Source organism: Thunnus thynnus, chromosome 15 (assembly GCF_963924715.1).
Source record: "Thunnus thynnus chromosome 15, fThuThy2.1, whole genome shotgun sequence".
Taxonomy (NCBI): domain Eukaryota; kingdom Metazoa; phylum Chordata; class Actinopteri; order Scombriformes; family Scombridae; genus Thunnus; species Thunnus thynnus.
Window position 1 is genome coordinate 27958450 of NC_089531.1, and position 20246 is coordinate 27978695.

The 20246-nt window shown below is 40.1% G+C and overlaps 1 protein-coding gene across 2 annotated transcripts in view; it reads left to right on the forward strand.

The window, feature by feature from the left end:
• Positions 1-20246, forward strand: part of LOC137198027 (retinoic acid receptor beta-like) — a 220222-nt gene that overhangs the window by 145861 nt on the left and 54115 nt on the right. For both annotated transcript variants that reach the window (XM_067611615.1, XM_067611616.1), the window contains one exon: positions 19980-20121. In XM_067611615.1, coding sequence (XP_067467716.1) covers positions 19980-20121 — 142 coding nt within the window. The remainder of the gene's footprint in view (positions 1-19979; positions 20122-20246) is intronic.

The window sequence follows — 20246 nt, forward strand, 5'->3', positions numbered from 1 at the left end:
CTTCTTTACAAGAATAGAGGCAAGCAGTTGAAATTGTGGACGTGGGTGGTGGCGAAATCTGCTGTGGACAAAGCTCCGTCCCCAGGCTTTTGTTCCAGTTTGGATGCAGTTTCCCATTTGAGTCAGTAGTCCCACTTTGAGGACCACCTTCAAAACTGGGGATTGGTGTAGAAATTTCAAAAATTGTTTCACATTTCATTGTTTCCATTCAGTTTTATCTAAAACCCAGCTTGTATACCTCTGTATACAGAGAGCAAATTGTGAAGCACTTGGGATATAAGGACTTTATAACATCAGTCCATCTGCTGCCATTTGCTACCACTGCATATACTTTGAAATGTAGTCTACTTAACGGTCAATTTACTGTAATAACAACAACAACATATTGGTTCAAATAACGCTGTAACAGTTGTGCATAACAACAGAAATGTGATTATACCATTCATTGCAAATTGTGAGAGTAAAATTGTGCAGGCTTACAAACATTTTTGTAATAACTGACATACATAGTACACAATTAGAAAGCTGCTCAATCACTAAATGTGTTATTTCAATAATATAGCACTGGTTTTACATAACAAAGTGTGTTTCCAGGTGCTGGGGAGTACTACTGCAAATGTGAAAAAAGTAGGGGAGACTAGGGACAGTTGTAACATGGGACAGTTGTAACACCTTGAATTCCTCCAATCAGAAACAAGCTACAGTGATTACACTCACTGTACACATGCTCAGTTTGACTGTCTTTTTCCTTACAAAAAAGGAGCCACATTTGAAACTCCCCAGAGAAAGTTATGAGCACAAGTGTTTTTTTGAGGTAAAAATTGAACTTTTCTATCAAATGTATTTTTTGGATACTGTCCTGAGATCAAATGTCTACAAATCCAAACAAGTATTATTAGAATCATTGTTTTGTAAGCTAAAAATAGAAATGGCTAACATGTGTCAAACTGGCAGTGAAGCTAGTTCACATGAGGTGAAAACATGACTGGTGATAGTGGGACGGTTGTAACACCTTGTTACGCCTTGTCCCCGAGCAAAGTTTAATTTATATTTTAAAAACCTAAAGGCCTACATCAACCAGATAGATAGATAGATAGATAGATAGATAGATAGATAGATAGATAGATAGATAGATAGGTATTTCATAAAACCACTTAAATACATTGTTTCAGTAGTTGACACATTGCAGTTTATAATATAGCAAATGGACTATTCCAGTGTAAACAATTTTTAATTTATCGGGAAATCAGAAAAAGTGTTACAACTGTCCCTGGTCTCCCCTACTATAAAGCCTTTTGTGGCTACAGGTGTGGGAAGCTGGGAGCTGCGGGAGATCTGACAAACTGCCTCAAATGATGTCACGTGAGTCAGCATTAGCTGAAGCTGAAGACTACAAGTTTGAAAATGAAGAAATCTGTGAGGATACCAAACCTCTGTAGCCCGCTACTCATCTCTGCTGGAGGCTGGCATCTCCAGCTACATGAGCCTCTAGTAGCATCACACACCTGAATCTGTACAGTTGTGTGAACCACGTTGAGTTGCATTGTGGGTAATGTGGGTGCCAGGTTTTGACACAGAAGAAGAACGTCTGGAATGAAAAAGACGATATCTCTGGTTCTGCTGAATTTTTTTTTGTCCATCGTGAGTCTGACAATGCTATAGGGATGCAATGCTAAATCTGTGCAGTACTCCTTTTCTATGCAGCAGCAGAGACAATTACCAAAATTATTTTTAAAATATCTTTTATTGTTTAAAGATCTTTTCAAAAACTCTTTCACTAGTTCCTTGGTCCATGGCCTGATTTTCCACCAAATTCAAATAAAATCTGTTAACAAAGTTTTGATGCATCCTGCTGGCTAACAGACCAACACACAAAAACTGGGCCAAAAATGTAATCTCCTTGGTGTAACAATGCATATTCAGGAGTTTATAATTCCGGTGACCAGATTGCATATGCATATTGTTGCTTTTTTGAGCCTGCACTCATGAATCTGCTGAATTCTATGTTTCTGTCCCTGGCTTTGGTACAAAATGTGAACACTTACTTTGATGAACATGCAGGCTATAGGTTTAATCAGAAAAAAATGCACATTCAGATTAAAAAGGAACTAGAAAAATCTATCTGTTTTTTTTGTTGGTGGTCACTCACACTTAACCTTCCTGTTTATTTCCCTCTGCACCCCTCCCTATATACACATAATCCTCCTCCTCCCATCACATAAGCCTTTGCCTCCCATGTGCTTTTCATATCTTTATTTAGTCCCCGCTGCCGTTGCAGGACAGCGATGATGAAGAGCCTGGTTGAGTTGACAGTTTACTGCAAAGATAGAGAGCGAAAAGAGACATGGATCTGCTGGGGCCTTTCTCTGCCTGCGTTCTGCCTGTCACTGTAATCTATACAGCTCCCCCCGGTGCTAACACGCAGTCCATAATGTGATTTGTCAACGTTGTACAACATAAAAGAAGCCCGAGCGCTAATAGAGAGAGAAAAATCAAACAGAGAGGGTCAGCGCCGTTCACCGCTTGCAGAGGTGTGACGGGAAATAGATATGATTGTTATACCACGGCATTATTCTCCTCTCACTGCAGTGCAATCTGCTGCTCAACTGGTGATACTGCCTCATGTCTCTTTCAGTCACCAGTAGATGGCCAGTTAAAAGACAAAACTTGATTTTAGTGTGTGTTGTCTGTTTCCTGGGGTGTGACTGTACGTTCGGACAGACCTCAGGTGTCGAGGATATGTGAATGTGAAGTAACAGCATGTGAAGTGTGCTTTCACATACTGCTGTGGAGGCTGATTTGCTGTTTGAGGAATGAATCCTTTCTACTGTTTGTCAGGGGACTCAGGACTCGCCTGTTCAAACAGGTTTACAAGCTGTGAGTCCTTTGGTTTGATGTGGAAGTTTGTCATTAAAGGAATCCAGTGGAGTTTTCATTTTAAACACCTTTATAATGAAAATTAACTTGTTGGATTTTTCTCAGCACTGCATTCTATCATTCAAGCAAAAATGTAGTTATGGCATAAATCAAGGTGAAATCTGCTTTAATCATCTTTAAAATTATGTTTATTTACTATTATCATACATATCATATTACCTTTTAAGATGTGGTTGACGTGTTAGCAAATTTAAGTCCAATATGAGTGGTGGAAAATAACTAAGTACATTTACTCAAATACAGTACTTAGGTACAATTTTGAGGTACTTGTACTTTACTTAAGTATTTCCATTTTTATGATGATTTACACTTACTTTATGATACTTCCACTCCACTCCTAACATTTCATTGCTACATTTATTTGACAGCTTTAGTTACTTTTCAGATGAAGATTTGACACAATGGATAATATAACAAGCTTTTAAAATACAACACATTGTTAAAGATGAAACCAGTGGTTTTCAACCTTTTTGTCTTTTGACGTCTTACAAAAAGCAGTGTGTAGTCGGTGTCACATTTCACATGTCTATGAGTTGTTAACAGCTCCACCAAATAGTGATTTTTCCTAAACTTCTCACATGCTTTCATTTCAATAAATGTTCAAATGATCCAATATTTCACCAAAAATCAAAGATTAGAGAAAAAGTCCAAAAACTGAAAACAGATTTGTATATCAGAACTTTGTTTTTTCTTCTTTCCTCTCCCATTACTCATCTCACAACCCCTCAGATTTATCTGGTGACCGTTTGGAGGGGACTTCCAGCAGCTACAACAGTAATATGCTGCTCTAACACTGATGCTTAAGTATTAATAATCTAATAATGTCATATATAACAATTTATCAGTCAGAGGGACCAAATCACTACTTTTAGTGCAATACTTTAACTACATCAAGCTCATAAACTTTTGTACTTTTACTTAAGTGGAAGTTTTCATGTCGAATTTTAACTTGTAATGAAGTATTTTACATTGCTGTATTGGTATTTTTACTTCAGTAAAGGTTCTGAGTACTTCTGCCGCTACTGTCCAATATTCACTCCATCTCTCTACCAACCACTGGGGGAAATATCTGGATCTTTCACAGCTAAGTGCTCCACAATGTCCACCATGTTTGTCTGATGTTTGGTGCTGAGTAGGTAGTGTACAGTGGGGTTTTTAGAGCTTTTTCTCTGAAAACAGCTGCCTGTTGCAGACCAAAAAACAATACTATGAGAGCGCCACACCCTTCACCCTAAGATGCTACGGTATATTCACCAGCACTCCCATACCATAGTAGCTATTAAGCAATGGCTTTTGAAAACACAGTTTTCACAAAAATATAAAGAATAAGACTTAAATTCTCTTTTTTCTTATTTCATCCATGATACACAAGATGAAAACTGAGCTACATTGTCCAACTTGACCATACCCATTGTTCATAAGCAGTGTCAGTGGATGAAATGGCAAGAACACAGCAGTTTTCACATTATAAAAACAGTACTCTACTGAAAACCAATGTCAGAAAAAACAAAGGGCAAAATTGTCCTTATTGTTTAGCATTAAATAGCATACCTCTGTTATCACAGCTAGCAGTGAGTGACAGAAGCATCATTTTTGAATGCACGCACATAACTTAACCGTACTTCAACTGTTTACTCTTCTCTGGCCTGCTGGGTTGGTCAAATGGCTGTGATGGGCTGGATGGCCTTTCAATCAATCTAACTTGACCTATAGGTTTTCATGTATGGAGAACACATTTTGTTTCATCAATGGCCAGCTTAGGAAAAAGTGGGGGGGATGGAATCAATGTTTCTGTGAAAGTGCAGGTGCAGGTGCAACAGCCGTAACACCCGCGGCAGTAATGCGCCTGACTGAGAGTGAACCAAAACAGTAAAGTTGCAGCCAGACGGCCAAACGACAAGCTGAAACTCGCTATAAAGGTCTGTGAAGCCGAGGGGAGCTGCAGTGTTGCTGATAATTCTCTGTAGGTTCATCACTACAAGTAACACCTTTCACATTACAAACTGCTCTCACATCATACATTGTTATTGTAAAAACTATTGATTATTGATGCTTTAAAGCTCTCATTGGTGATTAGAGGAAAATCCCATCATCAGAAAATAACCCCATCACTCATAACATCGCTCTGGTTGATATGACCACCAAAAGCCCATCCAGCTAGCTTCTTAAGTTTGAAAAAAGGCATAAATTGACTTGGAGATTTTGTAGATTAATCCAAGTGTTTTACTGGCTGATTGTATTATTTGATCTAATTATGACAAAACTGGAAGAAAAAATATTAGTATAAACCAAATGTTTTCTTAACATGGTGGTATAATGTTGGGATCATCATCAGTCTAGTCTAGCTTTTAATATCATATTGGGTGAAGGAATGTGGAGACTTAAATGTGTGATAAACCTCAATATTGATATTATGATGTTACAGTTTCTAGCTTTCTGCCTTATGCAAAATGTTGTTTTGCTTATTAGATTTTTTAGAAGCAAAATCATCAGTGATGACATCATAGGACAGCTGCTGACCAATCTCATGATTGATACTGATTATGGCAAGACCGCTGAGGATGCTTGGTTATGTAACCTTTGGTGTGTTCAAGTTTCCTCAGTCCTTAATTTTAGTCAGTCTATTCAGTGTTTAGGTCAGGTTCAGTTGGTTTTGGATCCGTTCTTAATTCTGAGGTCAGTTTAGAGTTCTGGGTGCACCCAGTAATAAAAGCAAAGGGATTGCAGGGCTTGTAACACAGTCCTACCACATCAGTGTCACCACATAAGGGGATCACGGAAAAGTTTCTTCCTCTGGGTAGATGAAGTACAAATGTTGGCTCGCCATCCCCTTTGTCAAGGAGAGAATCCAGAATCCAAGGTCCAAGGCACAGTATCTTCAGGGAGTCTGGAAAACCGAGCCTGTGTAACAACAGGGCTATTATTTTAGGTCAAGTCTCCATTATCTATGACCATAGTAAATCAACACATCATGAAACTCTCAATTTGCCACTATAATATGATAGCAATTAAATGAGCTCAATAGTTTAACTGTACAGTATCTTCTTTTATGAGCTGTGTTTCTCTTCTTTTTAACATTAATCATGAATTATGATTATCCATTTTAACCATTTTAACTTTTTAGAAATAACATTTCACATGAATTTATTGTATTTTTACCATAGATTGAGGTACAGTACATAGTATTGATTTCTTACACACAACATGTTTTTATAATAGAAGTAAAATTTAAATGCTTTCACTTCTATATCATCTCCTTATGCACAAATAAAACTGTTTATCACACTAGCAGTACTAACTAGAGCTGTTATGCTGCTAAATGCAGCCAAAGCTACATTTTACATCTCAGGTTTTTCATTCAGGGTAAACACAGAAATTTCCCTTTAACTTAAGGTCAACACTGTAATATCTCACAGCAGTAAAACATAACAGATGTTTCTGCATAGAACATATACACCTGCAGTACCACATGTCGACTGTCTCATGCGGAATCATGGATGTATAGTAAGAGCTGGATAGGGTGCAGCCGCTCAGCCTCGCAGCCAATTTTTCCCAGTGGCCACTCGCAGTATTGCAACGAAAAATCCCCCTGCGGCCCAAAAAGCATTTTCCCCATAGACTACCATTGTAAAAGAGATGTCTGTAAAACTGTTGACAGGACACCTCGAACTTCAAACAAGGTCAATCATGACTCTTTCTATAATGAACTATTGATCCATGGAGGTTTTATATTTGTAAAACTTTCCTTTCTGAGAAAAGCAATTTAAAAATTTGTGACATCATCACAATGTAAAGTCTATGGGCCGAGCGGGAACTCGAAGGCGGGGCCAGTGGGGGAAACACTACTGCGCATATTCAGTGGGCCGCACAACGCGGAAGCAAACCTGGAAGCTAGAAACTTTTTTTGGTGTATGCGCCAGCCAAGCAATTCCTATAGCACTGAATGGGCACCATTTTTAGTCTTATAATACATCCACGTGCCGACTACAGGAGTTAGCTATGCTAGCTTAGCTGAAAAATTAACTCACCATGACGTTACAAAAGAATAGTTAACCCATGGCATGCAGGTCCCTGGATTGGTCACTCAGTCACTACGCTTGTCTGCTGTCCTCAAGACTCAGTTTTACATACACATTTATTAACTTTTTACACTTTTTAACATCCACAGAGTTCCTCACTCACTCAACACTCTTCTCTGCATCTGCTCTCATCAACTTTTTTCTCACCGTGTAGTGTGGGGAGAAGGGGGACTTAACGTATTTCCTTTGACAGGAACTTTCACTCTGCTATCTAACCAATGATAAACTAATGTAAACAAAATCAGTCTGACAGACAGATGAGTTAACCTAAAATATAGGATAAAAGCGCTACATAAAATATAGCCATTTAGCCATTTGAGGAATGCCACCTCACGGGGCCCCCTGGTGGTTAGGGCCCCCACTGCAGTTGCTTAAAATGCAAATAGGCAAAAACAGCCCTGTTTCTATGTTTTCCCTCCTAATGAAGTGTATGTGAGAGGGATCAGGGATAGACTCAGCTGAACCATTATGAGGCTTATAGCTCAGTTAGCACCAGGTGGATCTGGTATGACAGAGTCATAACAAACACTAATGGGGATATAGATTCATATATTTGTTGCCAGAGATATCAAGAGGGTTGCCAAAGAAAGGTGTTGCAGTGTTGGGAGTCGAACTTCCTTGCATGTTGGGACCAGGTTTTGCTGAAACTTTACAAAAATCAAAGTCAGTTTCAGTATTAAAATGTGCAGGCTAAGGTAAATAAACATGCATTTAACAATTAAAGTTGAAAGAAAACAACCATCCTATGCATTTTCTATGCAGCTTTTAAAAGATATTCATATCATGTTCAGCAACAAAAGCAAAATCTGACATTCAAGTCAAGATTTATAAAGAAAAACAATCTATAAACAAAAGTCTAGGCTGCTCACAGAAATCAACAAGTGTTCTAGAATTATCCCAAACACTGTGTGAGCAAACGGTCTATATGAGATGACACAGTGCTGTTTGACTGACTCACAGACTGACCTGAATTTATTATTTTGCACTTGGCTGTATCATGTCAACTCTTCTCTATAGACATACGGATATAGGCCCAGTGTAACTATGGTAAGCTAATTTCAGCCAATATATCAGGTTGGTTGGTTTGACTGTACTTGATATATCTGTGTAAGTGTCTCGTCTTACCAGAAAGTGGCACAGCAAGATTCATTCCCATGTCCTCACAAAATAGGTAGGCTTAAAGCTTGGTGATGTAGTGACTAGTTCCACTCTTGTTTGGTAGATGTAAATTCACCCAGGGCAGTGGGTGGTGTGCCACTATAATGGTGCAACATAGCTAATATAATACCTTCTTTCTTGTACTCCCCAGTTATTTCTGTTCGAATGTCGGTTTTGTCAAGATGTTTTGTAGCTGGCAGCGGTATTTTGCATCTACACGAAAGATCTCCGGAGAGATATACTAAGCGCCAAAAGCAAATCCACTGATTGTGGCAATTCCATTGAAATTAACTGACTTTGGTCAAAACCTTTTACTGAACCTTTAAAGCTGACTAATCAAAAGTTTTATATTAATAATTAGTCAAAGATGCAGTCTGAAAGGGTTTGTTATATGTATATTTGCTATAAAGGGCGTTTTAGCATCTTTCATCAAGTTTTTTAGCTTTACAGCCCACAACTTTACTGTTTTGGTTAACTCCAGTCCTCTCAAACAGTAAAGGAGTATTTAGCAGCTAAAGAGCCAGATATTTTTCTCAATAGTTGGTGGAGACCCAACCAGAGCTAAAAGGAGAGTGATTATATGACATTACATTCATTAGGTGGCTTAAAATGTGACTCCAAATGAATACTAAAGTTGCTCTTTGACTGCTGGATGTGTAAATATAGCCAACAAATCGCTAGTTGTTAGCTAACCATCAAGCTCGCTCACCAAGATTTGGAGGTATACAAAGTTCTGACTGCCTTGGGGCTGAGTAAATAATGTCAGAATGATCAACACTCTACCCTAACCAAATTGTAAACATAATCCCACGAGGACGTCTGAAGGCTAGGCTTAACTAAATGTCCTTTATTTGGTTCCACACAAATTGTTACTGTGAGTAGGCTTTGTTGTAGCTACAAGCACAGGTCAGCAGCAGGTCTGCGTCTGTGTGGTGTGTGTTAATGTGTAAGTGAGCAGAATGTTGGCCTCCCATTGGAGAGTAAGAGAGCTTAAAGATGGCTTCTGATCGCTCCGGGGGCCTGCGCCAGGTCCGGGGCCGAAAGACGAGCACTGAATGGTGAGCGGCAACCTGAAGAATAGGGCCACAGTGGGGCATCTGTGGAGGACTGGGTGATCTGAAACCTCCTCATTCTCTTCTCCGTTGTCTTTTTATGCCTCTCGCTCAGTCTCCGGTTCTCTGTCTCTGCAGCTATTCAGAGCAGGTTGGGTGAGTCACACAGCTCCTCTGTTCAGGCCTCTCACTAGCTATCTCTCCTTTTTCTTCCTCCTCTTGTTCTCCTCCTCTTTTTTGCCCTCTCCCTCCTACTTTTCCCTCATTCGCCATTCAATGTCTACTGTATCTCTTAGTCCATCAGTGCACTTCAGGTGCTCGGATGGACAGATAAGCACTGATTGAGTTTCAGGGGGGTTGGTGTGTAGAGGAGGAGGAACAGAGGAGAAGAGTGGGGGTCTGAGGGAGCTGTCTCTTATTTTCAGTGTTGTGGCTGTTGACTCTGTTTGTGCCTTATCTGTTGAGGTTTCACATTTGCCATGGTCACAATGCAGGTCTTTGTGAAGTCCAGGTCCCTTTTTTTGTCCTGTTGTTCTGTATTTTTAGTTGATAAAGCAGGTGAACCACAACATCACCACGGTCCTCATTTTGTGTTTTCTGAAATGTCAACTTTCAGCTTCTACAAAACCCAGATGGCACAGATACTCAGTCCTTGATGTGTTCACTGTGAAAGTGTTGTGTGTGGCATGTTGTATAAAACTATTTTTTTTTGAAAACCTTGTATCTCAAAACTGTTGACTTTTAGGGTCTGAGAAAAGCTTGACAACTACTGCACTTTGTAGTTCATCCAACAGGGTTTGAACAGGTGTCATAAACATGTTTTTAACCCATCCCTCAACCCTCAATTAAAGAAAAAAACTATGTAACTAGTAAAATTGGCTACAAATAAAAAGCTGAATTCATAAGCAATAAACCCTACCTTGTTCAAGTGACTACACTCTATTACTACATGACTCTGTGACTACATTCTATTAACTTGCTCTTGTTCTGTTGTACGCTGTAAAAATCTTGATATCATTCCTTTCAGTCTTTTATAGTGTATCTTTAACATAAAATCAGTTTTCATTGATAGCAGTCAATAATATGTTCCTGTTTCATTTCGTAAAATGGGACATCAACATTTTAGGAAACTTGTTTTACTTGTTGTCCTCCCTCTCGCTTGGTTAGCCCAGCCCCCTCCCTGAACTCTGTTGTGTCTTTCCAGTGAACTGCAGGTGTAAGTAATAGCTTGGACTGGATAAACTGGGTAAATATCACCCCCCCCCCCCCCCCCCCCCCCCCCTCCCCTTCCTACTCTCCCCTCTACCTCTCTTCCTCATTTTTCTGGAACCCCCCAGGGTCTCCAGTGTCCTCTCCACTTTCCACGGCAGTGATAAGATGTCGACATGATTAAGAGCGAAAGCTAATCCGCCACTCTGCCTCTCTTCCCTCGGCTGTGCTGAATGCTCAGGCAACACAAAGCACCGCGGCCGAGTCCAAAGAGCCAGGGCGAGCAAGCCGGACAGCCAGTTGATGGCAGGAACAGAGAGAGAGGGAGGGAAAGTGGAGGAGGCCAGGTGGACAAGGGGTTGGATTGTAGCTAAATAATTAATGGGCGGCACTTTCGTTTTTTAATCTGTAAATGAGAAGGCCTAAGATGGCGGGGCCGTCACTCTGACACCCTATCCCTGGCCCATTAAGATAACAAGATGTTGGATAATGATCTCAGTTAAGGTGCAGTTTATCAGTCCAGGGCAAAGTGGCCTCGTCTCCCAGGTGGCTGGGCTCGTGTCCCCTGATGCCCTGACATTACATCTCAACATGGCCTTATCTACAGAATAAGCATGGAGAGAGTTCCGGTATGAGGAGCTCTATAGTTATCAGACAACCGCCAGTATGAACAAAAACACAATTACCTTTTCAGAGAATCTGACACAACATTTTCAAGTAACTAAAGGCTAAAATAATGTCCATCACCTCCTGTTGGCTGAGAGGGCAGAAATACAGCTGTGAAATGATAATAAAAATGCATTTGACATAATCAGTCTGTGCCTCAACAATCTCGGAACCCATCGACTATCTGTCTGATGACAATTTAGCCTCTGGTGGCAATGGCCAGTATTACGGGGCTTCCAGATATCTGGATAACAGATATCCGCCCCCCCCCCCTTTTTTTTTTTTTTACCTTACTCCCATCATACATTGTATGATATGCAATTAGTGGCTGTGCCACCATTATCAGATGTTGTGGTGCACCTCCACAGGGTTGTGTGGAGGTGCGGGGTGTGGGCACATTTATTTGTAATTGCTATGAAACAATCAGAAAATAACATTTTCACCGGCTTTCTGGCTACCACTGCTCGCTGTCCTCATCCACTCTCTAGCTCGCTCCCAATGCTTCTCTCTCTCTCTCTCTCTCTCTCTCTCTCTCTCATTCTCTCTCTCTCTCTCTCATCTTTATAAAATGAGTTAGGAAGCATCAGCAAAGCCTAACTCTTCTTTAAACGTTATCAAACGAAGAGAAATGTCTTCCCCTCTTCCTAGTAACGTTTTTTGTCCTCCCTCATGGCAGAGTTACAGCTCTGATCAGTCTGATCATTGGCTGTGGTTGGCTACCACAGCGTTACAAGTTGCTTTTCTCCAAAAGTTAATTCTTGTTAATCTTTTTCGCCAGGCCACTGCAGCACCCCTACGGCCCGCACCCCTGCAGCCTAAACACACAACCTGTCTGCTTCCGGCTGGTTACCTTTCTACTTTTAAGAAAGTTTGACAGTATCTTTTGATTTGATTTGTTTTATTTGATTTCACTGTAGTGCCCATTCAAAAGGTGCCTGTTCGGAATGGGCCGATTTCTCAATACCTAGAGAGAGTTGTGCCCCTCCCCTAAACACCTCTCGTGCAGACTATCGCTACACGCTACAATTTACCGATGTTCCCTAAATGCCTGAGATGCAGGCTATCAGTAGACACTATAATTTACTCATGTTCCCTCAATGCCTCACATGCAGGCTATTGGTAGATACAATTTTGAGTTGAGCGGAAGTTTATCAGATGAACTGTTGTGCCCATTCAAAATGTGCCTGAGACATCCTGCACTCTTGAACATACATACAAAGTTCCCACATGTGAGGAACAAGAGTAGAGCTTAACTCTAAACTTTTTCAGTTCATTCTCCATGGTAGTTCTCATCACTACGGCTGTAATTCCACCTCTGACCACAATGTGGGTTGCAATGGCAGAGTGGTGCTGTCCGTATTCCTGCTTGTTGAATCCACGTGCAGAAGAAGAAACAGAAGAAACGTTGATTATGAGGTATTTTTACATATTTCTGAACATGCCTGAGACATCCAGCACTATGTTTTGAAAGTACATGCCAAGTTTTGTTCACAGCACACAGTTCAATATTAGAGTTTAAGTCTCTTAAACTTTTTCAAGTCATTAACACTATGGACGTAATCCCACCTCCGACCACAGTGTGAGTTGCAATGGCAGAGTGGAGCTGTCTGTATTTCCGCTCATTGACTCCATGGGCAGAAGAAGAAGCAAATCAATGTTATTTATGAGGTATTTTTTATATATTTCTCAAGAACTGCACATCCAAACAACTTCACACATCAACATTGCACTTCCTCGTTTCCCCAGCAATCCACCTGCCAGGTATGAAGTGGATCAGGTGAATGGTTCTCAAGATAAGGACAAACTTACATACATACAGACAGAGATTCCTTGCTTTATAGAGAGAGATTAGTATGGTTTGTCCTTGGTTTCGATGGAGAATTTTACTTAGTGCAGGGCAGTATGACCAAAAATTTGTATCATGGTATTTTTTAAGATTTGGGCGGTTTCATGGTATATCACGTTTCTTTTTTTTTTTAATGACTGAGCCTTTATAGGTTTATAGTGGCATATTCTACCGTCACAAGTATAGAGCTTACATGAATCACTTCAAAAGTTTGTGCCACATCTCCAGATGTACGTAGCCATAATGCTACTACAAGCGGCTAGTTCCTGTGTTTACTTTCGTTCAGACTCACAAACTTTTGAAGCGATTTATGTAAAAACCATGTTTATTTCTAAAGTAGTAGGGGGCTGACAAAGGTTGTCCTGATAACCGTCATTATACGTGAGGCCTCGTTCCCCTGAATCTCAATCTGAATCTTTGGAATGTCAATAATGGAGCCTACTGGCTAGCTAACAAACTGTACCCAGCATGCCGTTCAGCTGTGTAATTTTGTAAATGTACAATTATTAGTGTTACTAATTGTTTATATGTGACAAATTGTTGTGTGCCATGGTGTTTTGCCCTGTTAAAGAGAGTAGTTTTGGGTTATTAATTGTTGTGTTATAAAGTTGTAACCGTAAGGATATGCAGTTCATAGGGGTCCCCTCTCAATGCAGTTTATATAGGGTGTTATAGCGCTCCTCATGGTGAACATTGATATATATTCTGCTACCTGTTAAAGAGTTACAGCAACAGCTTCAGCCATGCACCGGTGTGACAGTATATGAAAAATTCATATCATACGGGAAATTCAAACCGGTACACCAGATGAACGGTTATACCACCCAACACTGATTTTACTGTCCTATGGTCACTGGTCCGATTTTATATTCCTACCTAAATTATTTTCTAAAGAAGTCAATTGTCACAAAAGCCATACAGGAGCTTTATTAAGACAATATTAATATTACCTTGATGAAACTGGTTAGAAACATCTGTATTCTGCAGATACTGTAGGTGGGTAAACTCAGTTTAGCAGCTTTGCCCTCGTCTGCATCCATGTGAGGTAATTCATTCTCAGCGTGTTCCCACAGCTGAAACATTTATTTAGCCCAGCAGCGGCCCCCTCCCCCCCTGCTGCACTCTACCTAGGTAAACACCTTTGTACAACACTCAGCTCAAGGGTGTCCTTTGGTAGCACATTTATAAACTTCAAATGAGTAAACCCGCAGGACAAGCTCTGGCAAATATCAGAGCAGTCTGCAGTCTCAGGTCAACACTTGTGTCCTGTGGTGATGGAGAGGAATTAAAAGAGAGGAGGAAAAGCAAAAGAGACAGATGAAAGGAAAAAAGAAAATACTGATGAGTGAAAAAGTGAAAAAGAGAGGGAGGGAAAGAAAAAAAATCAAGGCAAAACAGCAGATGTGATGATTGTGTGTGTCTCAGTGTCATCTCAGACACTGATGGTGTTTCCCTAGAGGCTTGTAGAGATGAAGTGCTCTGAGTCGTGGCATCTGTTCACTACTGCTGCTGGGAAACCACTGGAGATACGCCATGTTACACAAACAGCCTCTTCTACACACACATAACGATACACACAATTATAGCCTACATACAGTATAAACTCTAGGTAGTATACCACAGGGGCTTGTGACAAGAAAGTCACCGGTTCAAAACTTAGGACACACTGAGGGTAACGAGGGTCGAGATGTAATTGGCCATTCACTAAATTCCTTCCTCAAACAGCAATTATCCAATCATAACTTAGCAACTGTTACTATAGAGATGGGAGGCAAGAGTTGGATTTCTCCACATACTGAAGAAATCCAACAATATGAAGATGGTTACTACTGACAGTACCTTACCTCCACAGCCAAGATAAGGTTACATTAGTTTGTTGGTTATAGGTTATTTTATGAGAAAACGCTGTTCACAGCTTCCACTATGAAGTATTCCTGCACTGAGTGGAACCAGTCCAGTCCTGCTATTAGAGTGTAGGACAGTTGTTCTCAACCTTTTTTTAGGCCAGCACCACCCCTATCCATTATCCAGGTCCCTTACTGCCCCCCATCAATTAAAATGTAGGCTAATTGTCTTTCCTCAATATTAATATTGATTACCATTCTGTGTTATATCATTAAAAAACTCATGTCATTGGATGCCAAATAACATTTGACAGATTTGATTTAACTGGACAGTTGGAATATCATTATCATTAGTTTCCCATACAGGGAGCAAAAATGTCATGTGAATAGAAATTATATTTATGAATGTTCAACAAATGCAACAGTTAGAAATTTGCCATTTAAATCTGAATTAAGTCTTGTTATTGATCACGAACAACAGCCAATCAGAGATCAGTAATTTGGTGCCAGTGCCAAACAAGAAGCATTCTTATTCATTGTTCCAATGGAAAACAAGAGTAGCCTACCATGGAAAAAGTCTGAGGCTACTGGAAAAAAAGCAGGATATGTATCCATAGCCAAGGTATTCAATAGAATACCGGTGGCATTTTTTCTTGCTCTGTGCCATTTTGCTGATATGATATGATTGTTGTTGTTTTATGATGTTATCCATTTGATTGAACATTCAGACCTGCAGCGGTCAAATAAAATAACCATAACCAAATAACCAGGTCAAAGGCCTACAGGGGTTTTGGTTGGGGGATTTGGGAGGTCCTCCCCCAAGAAAATGTGATGTTATTTGATTAAAAACTATGTATTTTCACGTAATTTTGGACTATTGTCATTACAATATTTATTAAAAACAAAAAAGCACTGTGTGCCATTAAAAAATAATCACAAAAAAATCGGTGAAACAGGCTTCTAGTGAATGGATTTGAACTGCGATTTTCTCATCCTCCCATAGTCAGGCTGTAGCCACTAGCCAGCTGTAGGGACAGTATGGTTAAAATTTTATCTTTATCTTATCCAAAGGCCTACATTTATCAGTCCAGTTCTTAATCAACATTCTAATTGGTTCTTTTAAATTACTAAAAAAACGTTTATTTTAAATCATCTTTTTTTTAAAAAAAGAATAAATTCAGAACAGGATTAGGATAGATTTATATTTTAAATATGACAAATATTGTTTCTACAACAGTAATGTTTCCATCAGCAAAGTCACAATATAAATCCAATAATAATAATGAAAATCAAAAATGTCAGTTAAATAAATAATATTCCTGACATTAAAATACTTAGTGAAGTCTAGAAAGAATGAAGAACATAGACATCAGTCAGTATTTTCATCCTGTCCTCTGTCCTCCTCCCTTTGGGGGGCTGGTTTGAGCCAGTAGCTAAGTTTACAAGAATTTGCCAGTTCTGTAGAAACTTTCCTAAATCAATTTAAGAACAAGGCAGAGCTACTATCATTACACTGACCTCTGATATACTAGCGTCATAGCTCCCACACATATAACGCCAGGTTACTACTGCAGATAATAGGCTAGTTAGATGGGCATGCTAACATTTGCAGCTTATGTTACAGCAGATAAACACACTGTTTATTCCATTCATTACACTTTTACTATTGTGTTTCACTCCAAAATTTCAATGTAAATGCTGTTTTGACAGGCTCAAAGAGTTGCCTTTGTCTTGCAGTAAGTACTTTGGATTAAAGGGTCACATGACCCAAATTACAAAAGAAAGAAAGAACATATTTAGTCACTACTACTGGTGCAGATAGTTATGGAGCTATCCATCTCGTGGAATCGTGCTTGTGGTGCTCTCAGAATTGAAAACAGACATTTAGAAAATTCAGTGGCAGCAGAAACCCTGTTACTTTTTATTATCCTGAAACTTAGCTGTCAGGAGTTCTCATAGGAACTATTTCTTAGATCCAATGAAAACGAGTCACCTTTTTTAAAGGTGGCCTAATTAGGCAGGGTTCCAGTTGAACTTTGTTAGGGAAAACCTCAGTTATTGACCTTTCATGTCAAAGACAAGTTGAGCTAACTCACTAACTCACTGCAACTCACTGCTGCATAGGGCATAAAGCAAAACTTCTGATGAAAGTACCTTTCTCATGCCAGAAAATGTTGTTTCTTTTCCCCATATATATTTAATGTAATATATCCATAACGTGGATGAGGAAAGTTTAAATGAGGAGCATCGCAGCTCAGGCCTTGAACTGTCAACAAACCTTCTCCAAATAGCTGAAGCTCACAAAATGCAAATCTGTCTTAGGGAAACAGTCTGCAATAACTGCACAACGCACATACTGCAGTCCCTCCAGCTCCAACTAAAACCTCCAGTGCACTGTACAGCACTTATCACACACACATTGATTTCCAAGGCTAAGTGACCTGCATGCTCTCAGCTTTGAATGACATAAGTACCTGAGTAGCCTTGGGTTCTGCACCCAACCTGAACACACTTATATGGCAGCTGATGGCAATGCAGGCTGCTTCCATGGTCATCCATCAGACCTCACAGGTAATGTCTAAGAACTCACTGGGCTTAAATAAGCCTGGATAAAGGCCTCTATTAAGACAATGAATAATACCAACTGAGGGGAGGTGACCTCGGACCGGCCACGTGTCATCAAGGCTGAGACATGATTGGCTGCTTTTGGCTAGTATCTGTGTTACTGAGGGGGCGGTCCATTGGTTGACGGATGCTCGAGGCTGAGGCGAGATGGGCTACAGAGTCAGCCGTTTCAGTCCTGTGATCTAATCTGTTACCCATCATGCATCCTGCTTCACTAATGAAAAGGCAAGGTCCCATCAGTCACAGGCAGCTATGGTAAATGGAATTTTAACCCTCCTCCTTATAGTCAACGAAGCTCCTCCGGCACAAACGCCTGCAAACATGTGGAAAAGGGCCAGGATGATGGACGATCATTGCAAAAGACCCCGGCAACAGCAAATTAATATCAAGAGGGAAAAAACGTTCCTCTGCTTTCTGTCACTCCGCTCAGTAACAAACGTAGCCAAGCTTGTCTCATTCTCTGTTTCTGTGTACCAAGACTGTCATGGAGGATCCACATTGTCTTCATTACCACTTTCCGTCAAGCAGGCAGCCCAGTGCACGTGAGAGTGTCTAAATGTGGTTTTAGATGAAGAGGGCTCCAGCGGTTCAGAAGGGTCATTTCTGGCATCACACAAGCATAACAGCTACAGATAGGATTTAAAAAATGTGTGCATACTGTATCAGCCTTGTGCAGATGTTTGATGGTGTTTCTAAGTGGAAGGCATCAAACTGATTGAAAGGTATTCAAAAGCTGGAAATAACCTCCTGAGGTTAGGTTGGAGGACTCTTGTATAAAGGCTCTTAGTGTTGTGATAGGCAGCAAGTTACTGTACTACAAGTTTGACTCCAATATAAATCTACCACTCAAAATAGTGCACACCATTAGTCTAAAAAAACACCGAAAAGTTGTTGTTCTCTGCTGCAATAACATATTTTTCAGTCCATGTTACAATAAACAAGGCCTTCTTGAGCTGATCACAGGTCAGAATATGCTATAGAAAAAAAAGTTATAAAAGTGAGGTAATGAAAACCAGCTAGTGTGCCCAGATTCCCTTAAAGTGATGAAATAAACAATAAATGGTTAAACTACAATTTTGTGCTGCTTTTTAAAAATTCTAACTGCTTATATGTCTATATCTATATTTCACAAAATATACAACATAGCTGGTGTACTGTATCACTGATGTACTGTATCTAATGCATGGCAATGTCGGATTTAAAAAAACATCACAAATAGCAAGGAAAATGTATATTTCCAAGGATATAGTGTCTTTCTTGCTGCACAATGATCCATCAATTTTCCTTTTTTTCCCAGTCATGAGTAGCACTTCTGTGCTTTGCATTGTGGAAAAAATAGTATCCGTCACCCAAGGCTGGATTAACCCTCTGGTGGTTCCCAGAACTCTTGAAAATCCACCGTCTCTGTTCTTTGCAAAAATGCATTCCAAGCTTCAGCTAAAGCTAATATGAGGCTTCGGCAGTTTGTGTTAGACAAATCAAATGGCTTTCTGGCTATCTGTTAACAGTATTTCTAGTTTGAAGTTCCCTCCATGTGTTTTCACAGACAGTGTTTCCTTGCAGAGCTGAGTGTAACTTTGTAAAAAAAAAATCTGCTAATCCTCATATCTGGTTTGGCTGATGTCAATGCATTTTTGCAGAAGGAGGACAATCTCACAGCCGGCATGGACAAGAGGGACTATTACAGTGATCAATAATGCTTTAAATGTACATTTACATGTGGGCGTGTAAGTACTGTTTTAAGACAGGCTTGAAAAAATGAACCTATACTTTACTTTTTACCAAACTAAAATGCGGCTTGTAAAGAAATGTTCTTGTTCTAGGTATTTGACATTTATGAAATTCAAGGACAAATTTTATCGTCTATGAAAGGTTTTGAGCTAGTGTTGAAAAAGTGGGTATCATAGCTACATTACATATCACTGGGGCTCAGTGTCCAAAACAGCATCTATTCCTCTGTCAACACAGAGCTCTTCCATTGTCACAAGTGTTGATGGAGCTACATGTTTTTGGTACTTAGTTACTTATCTCTCTGTTAACACTGAAACACTGAATGAGCCCAATTAAGATCCATGACTCCAGTAGTGTACCACTGAATTACAATGAAAGCATTCTTTTGACAGAAAAGTGGCTTTGGTCTTCCACAGAAGCTCAATGTCACCTTGTCAAGTTCAGACATGGTGTTCGCCGCCTACAGCTGAACCAAAGTCCTCAGTTATTCTCCCATACTGCAGCAGCTCCACTGTTTGATACCCTGAGGTTCTTCACTCTCTGTTCCCACTTGTACTCTGTTTCTGAGCTTAAATCCAGCATTTGAAGCTCCACAGAGCTCCCAGCAGGGACGCAGCGACACGCTTTTCTTTCAGCCTTAATGGCAGTGAAAAGACAAAACATCTACCACATTGTTATACCGACTGTTGTGGTATTATATCCAGTGGTAGGAGAATTTCAGTGGAGCTATGTGGATGTTTTAGAAAACAGGCGGCTACAGAAGATTAGAAGCCAAATGAGGTTAACGTGAGGGTCTTCCCTCCCCTCTGTGTCTGTGTGTCTGTCTCCTCAGGGTTTTTTCCGCCGAAGCATCCAGAAGAACATGGTGTACACGTGTCACCGGGACAAGAACTGCATTATCAACAAGGTGACGAGGAACCGCTGTCAGTACTGCCGGCTGCAGAAGTGCTTCTCAGTGGGAATGTCCAAAGAATGTGAGTTTCACTCCCAGTTTACACAGTGTGCTGATTTGGAATTACTGTAATTTACATACTATCTAGAGTTTCAAAGAAAGGGTCTGTGTGTGTTGTTTTCCACCCTGACATCTATAAAAATTTGG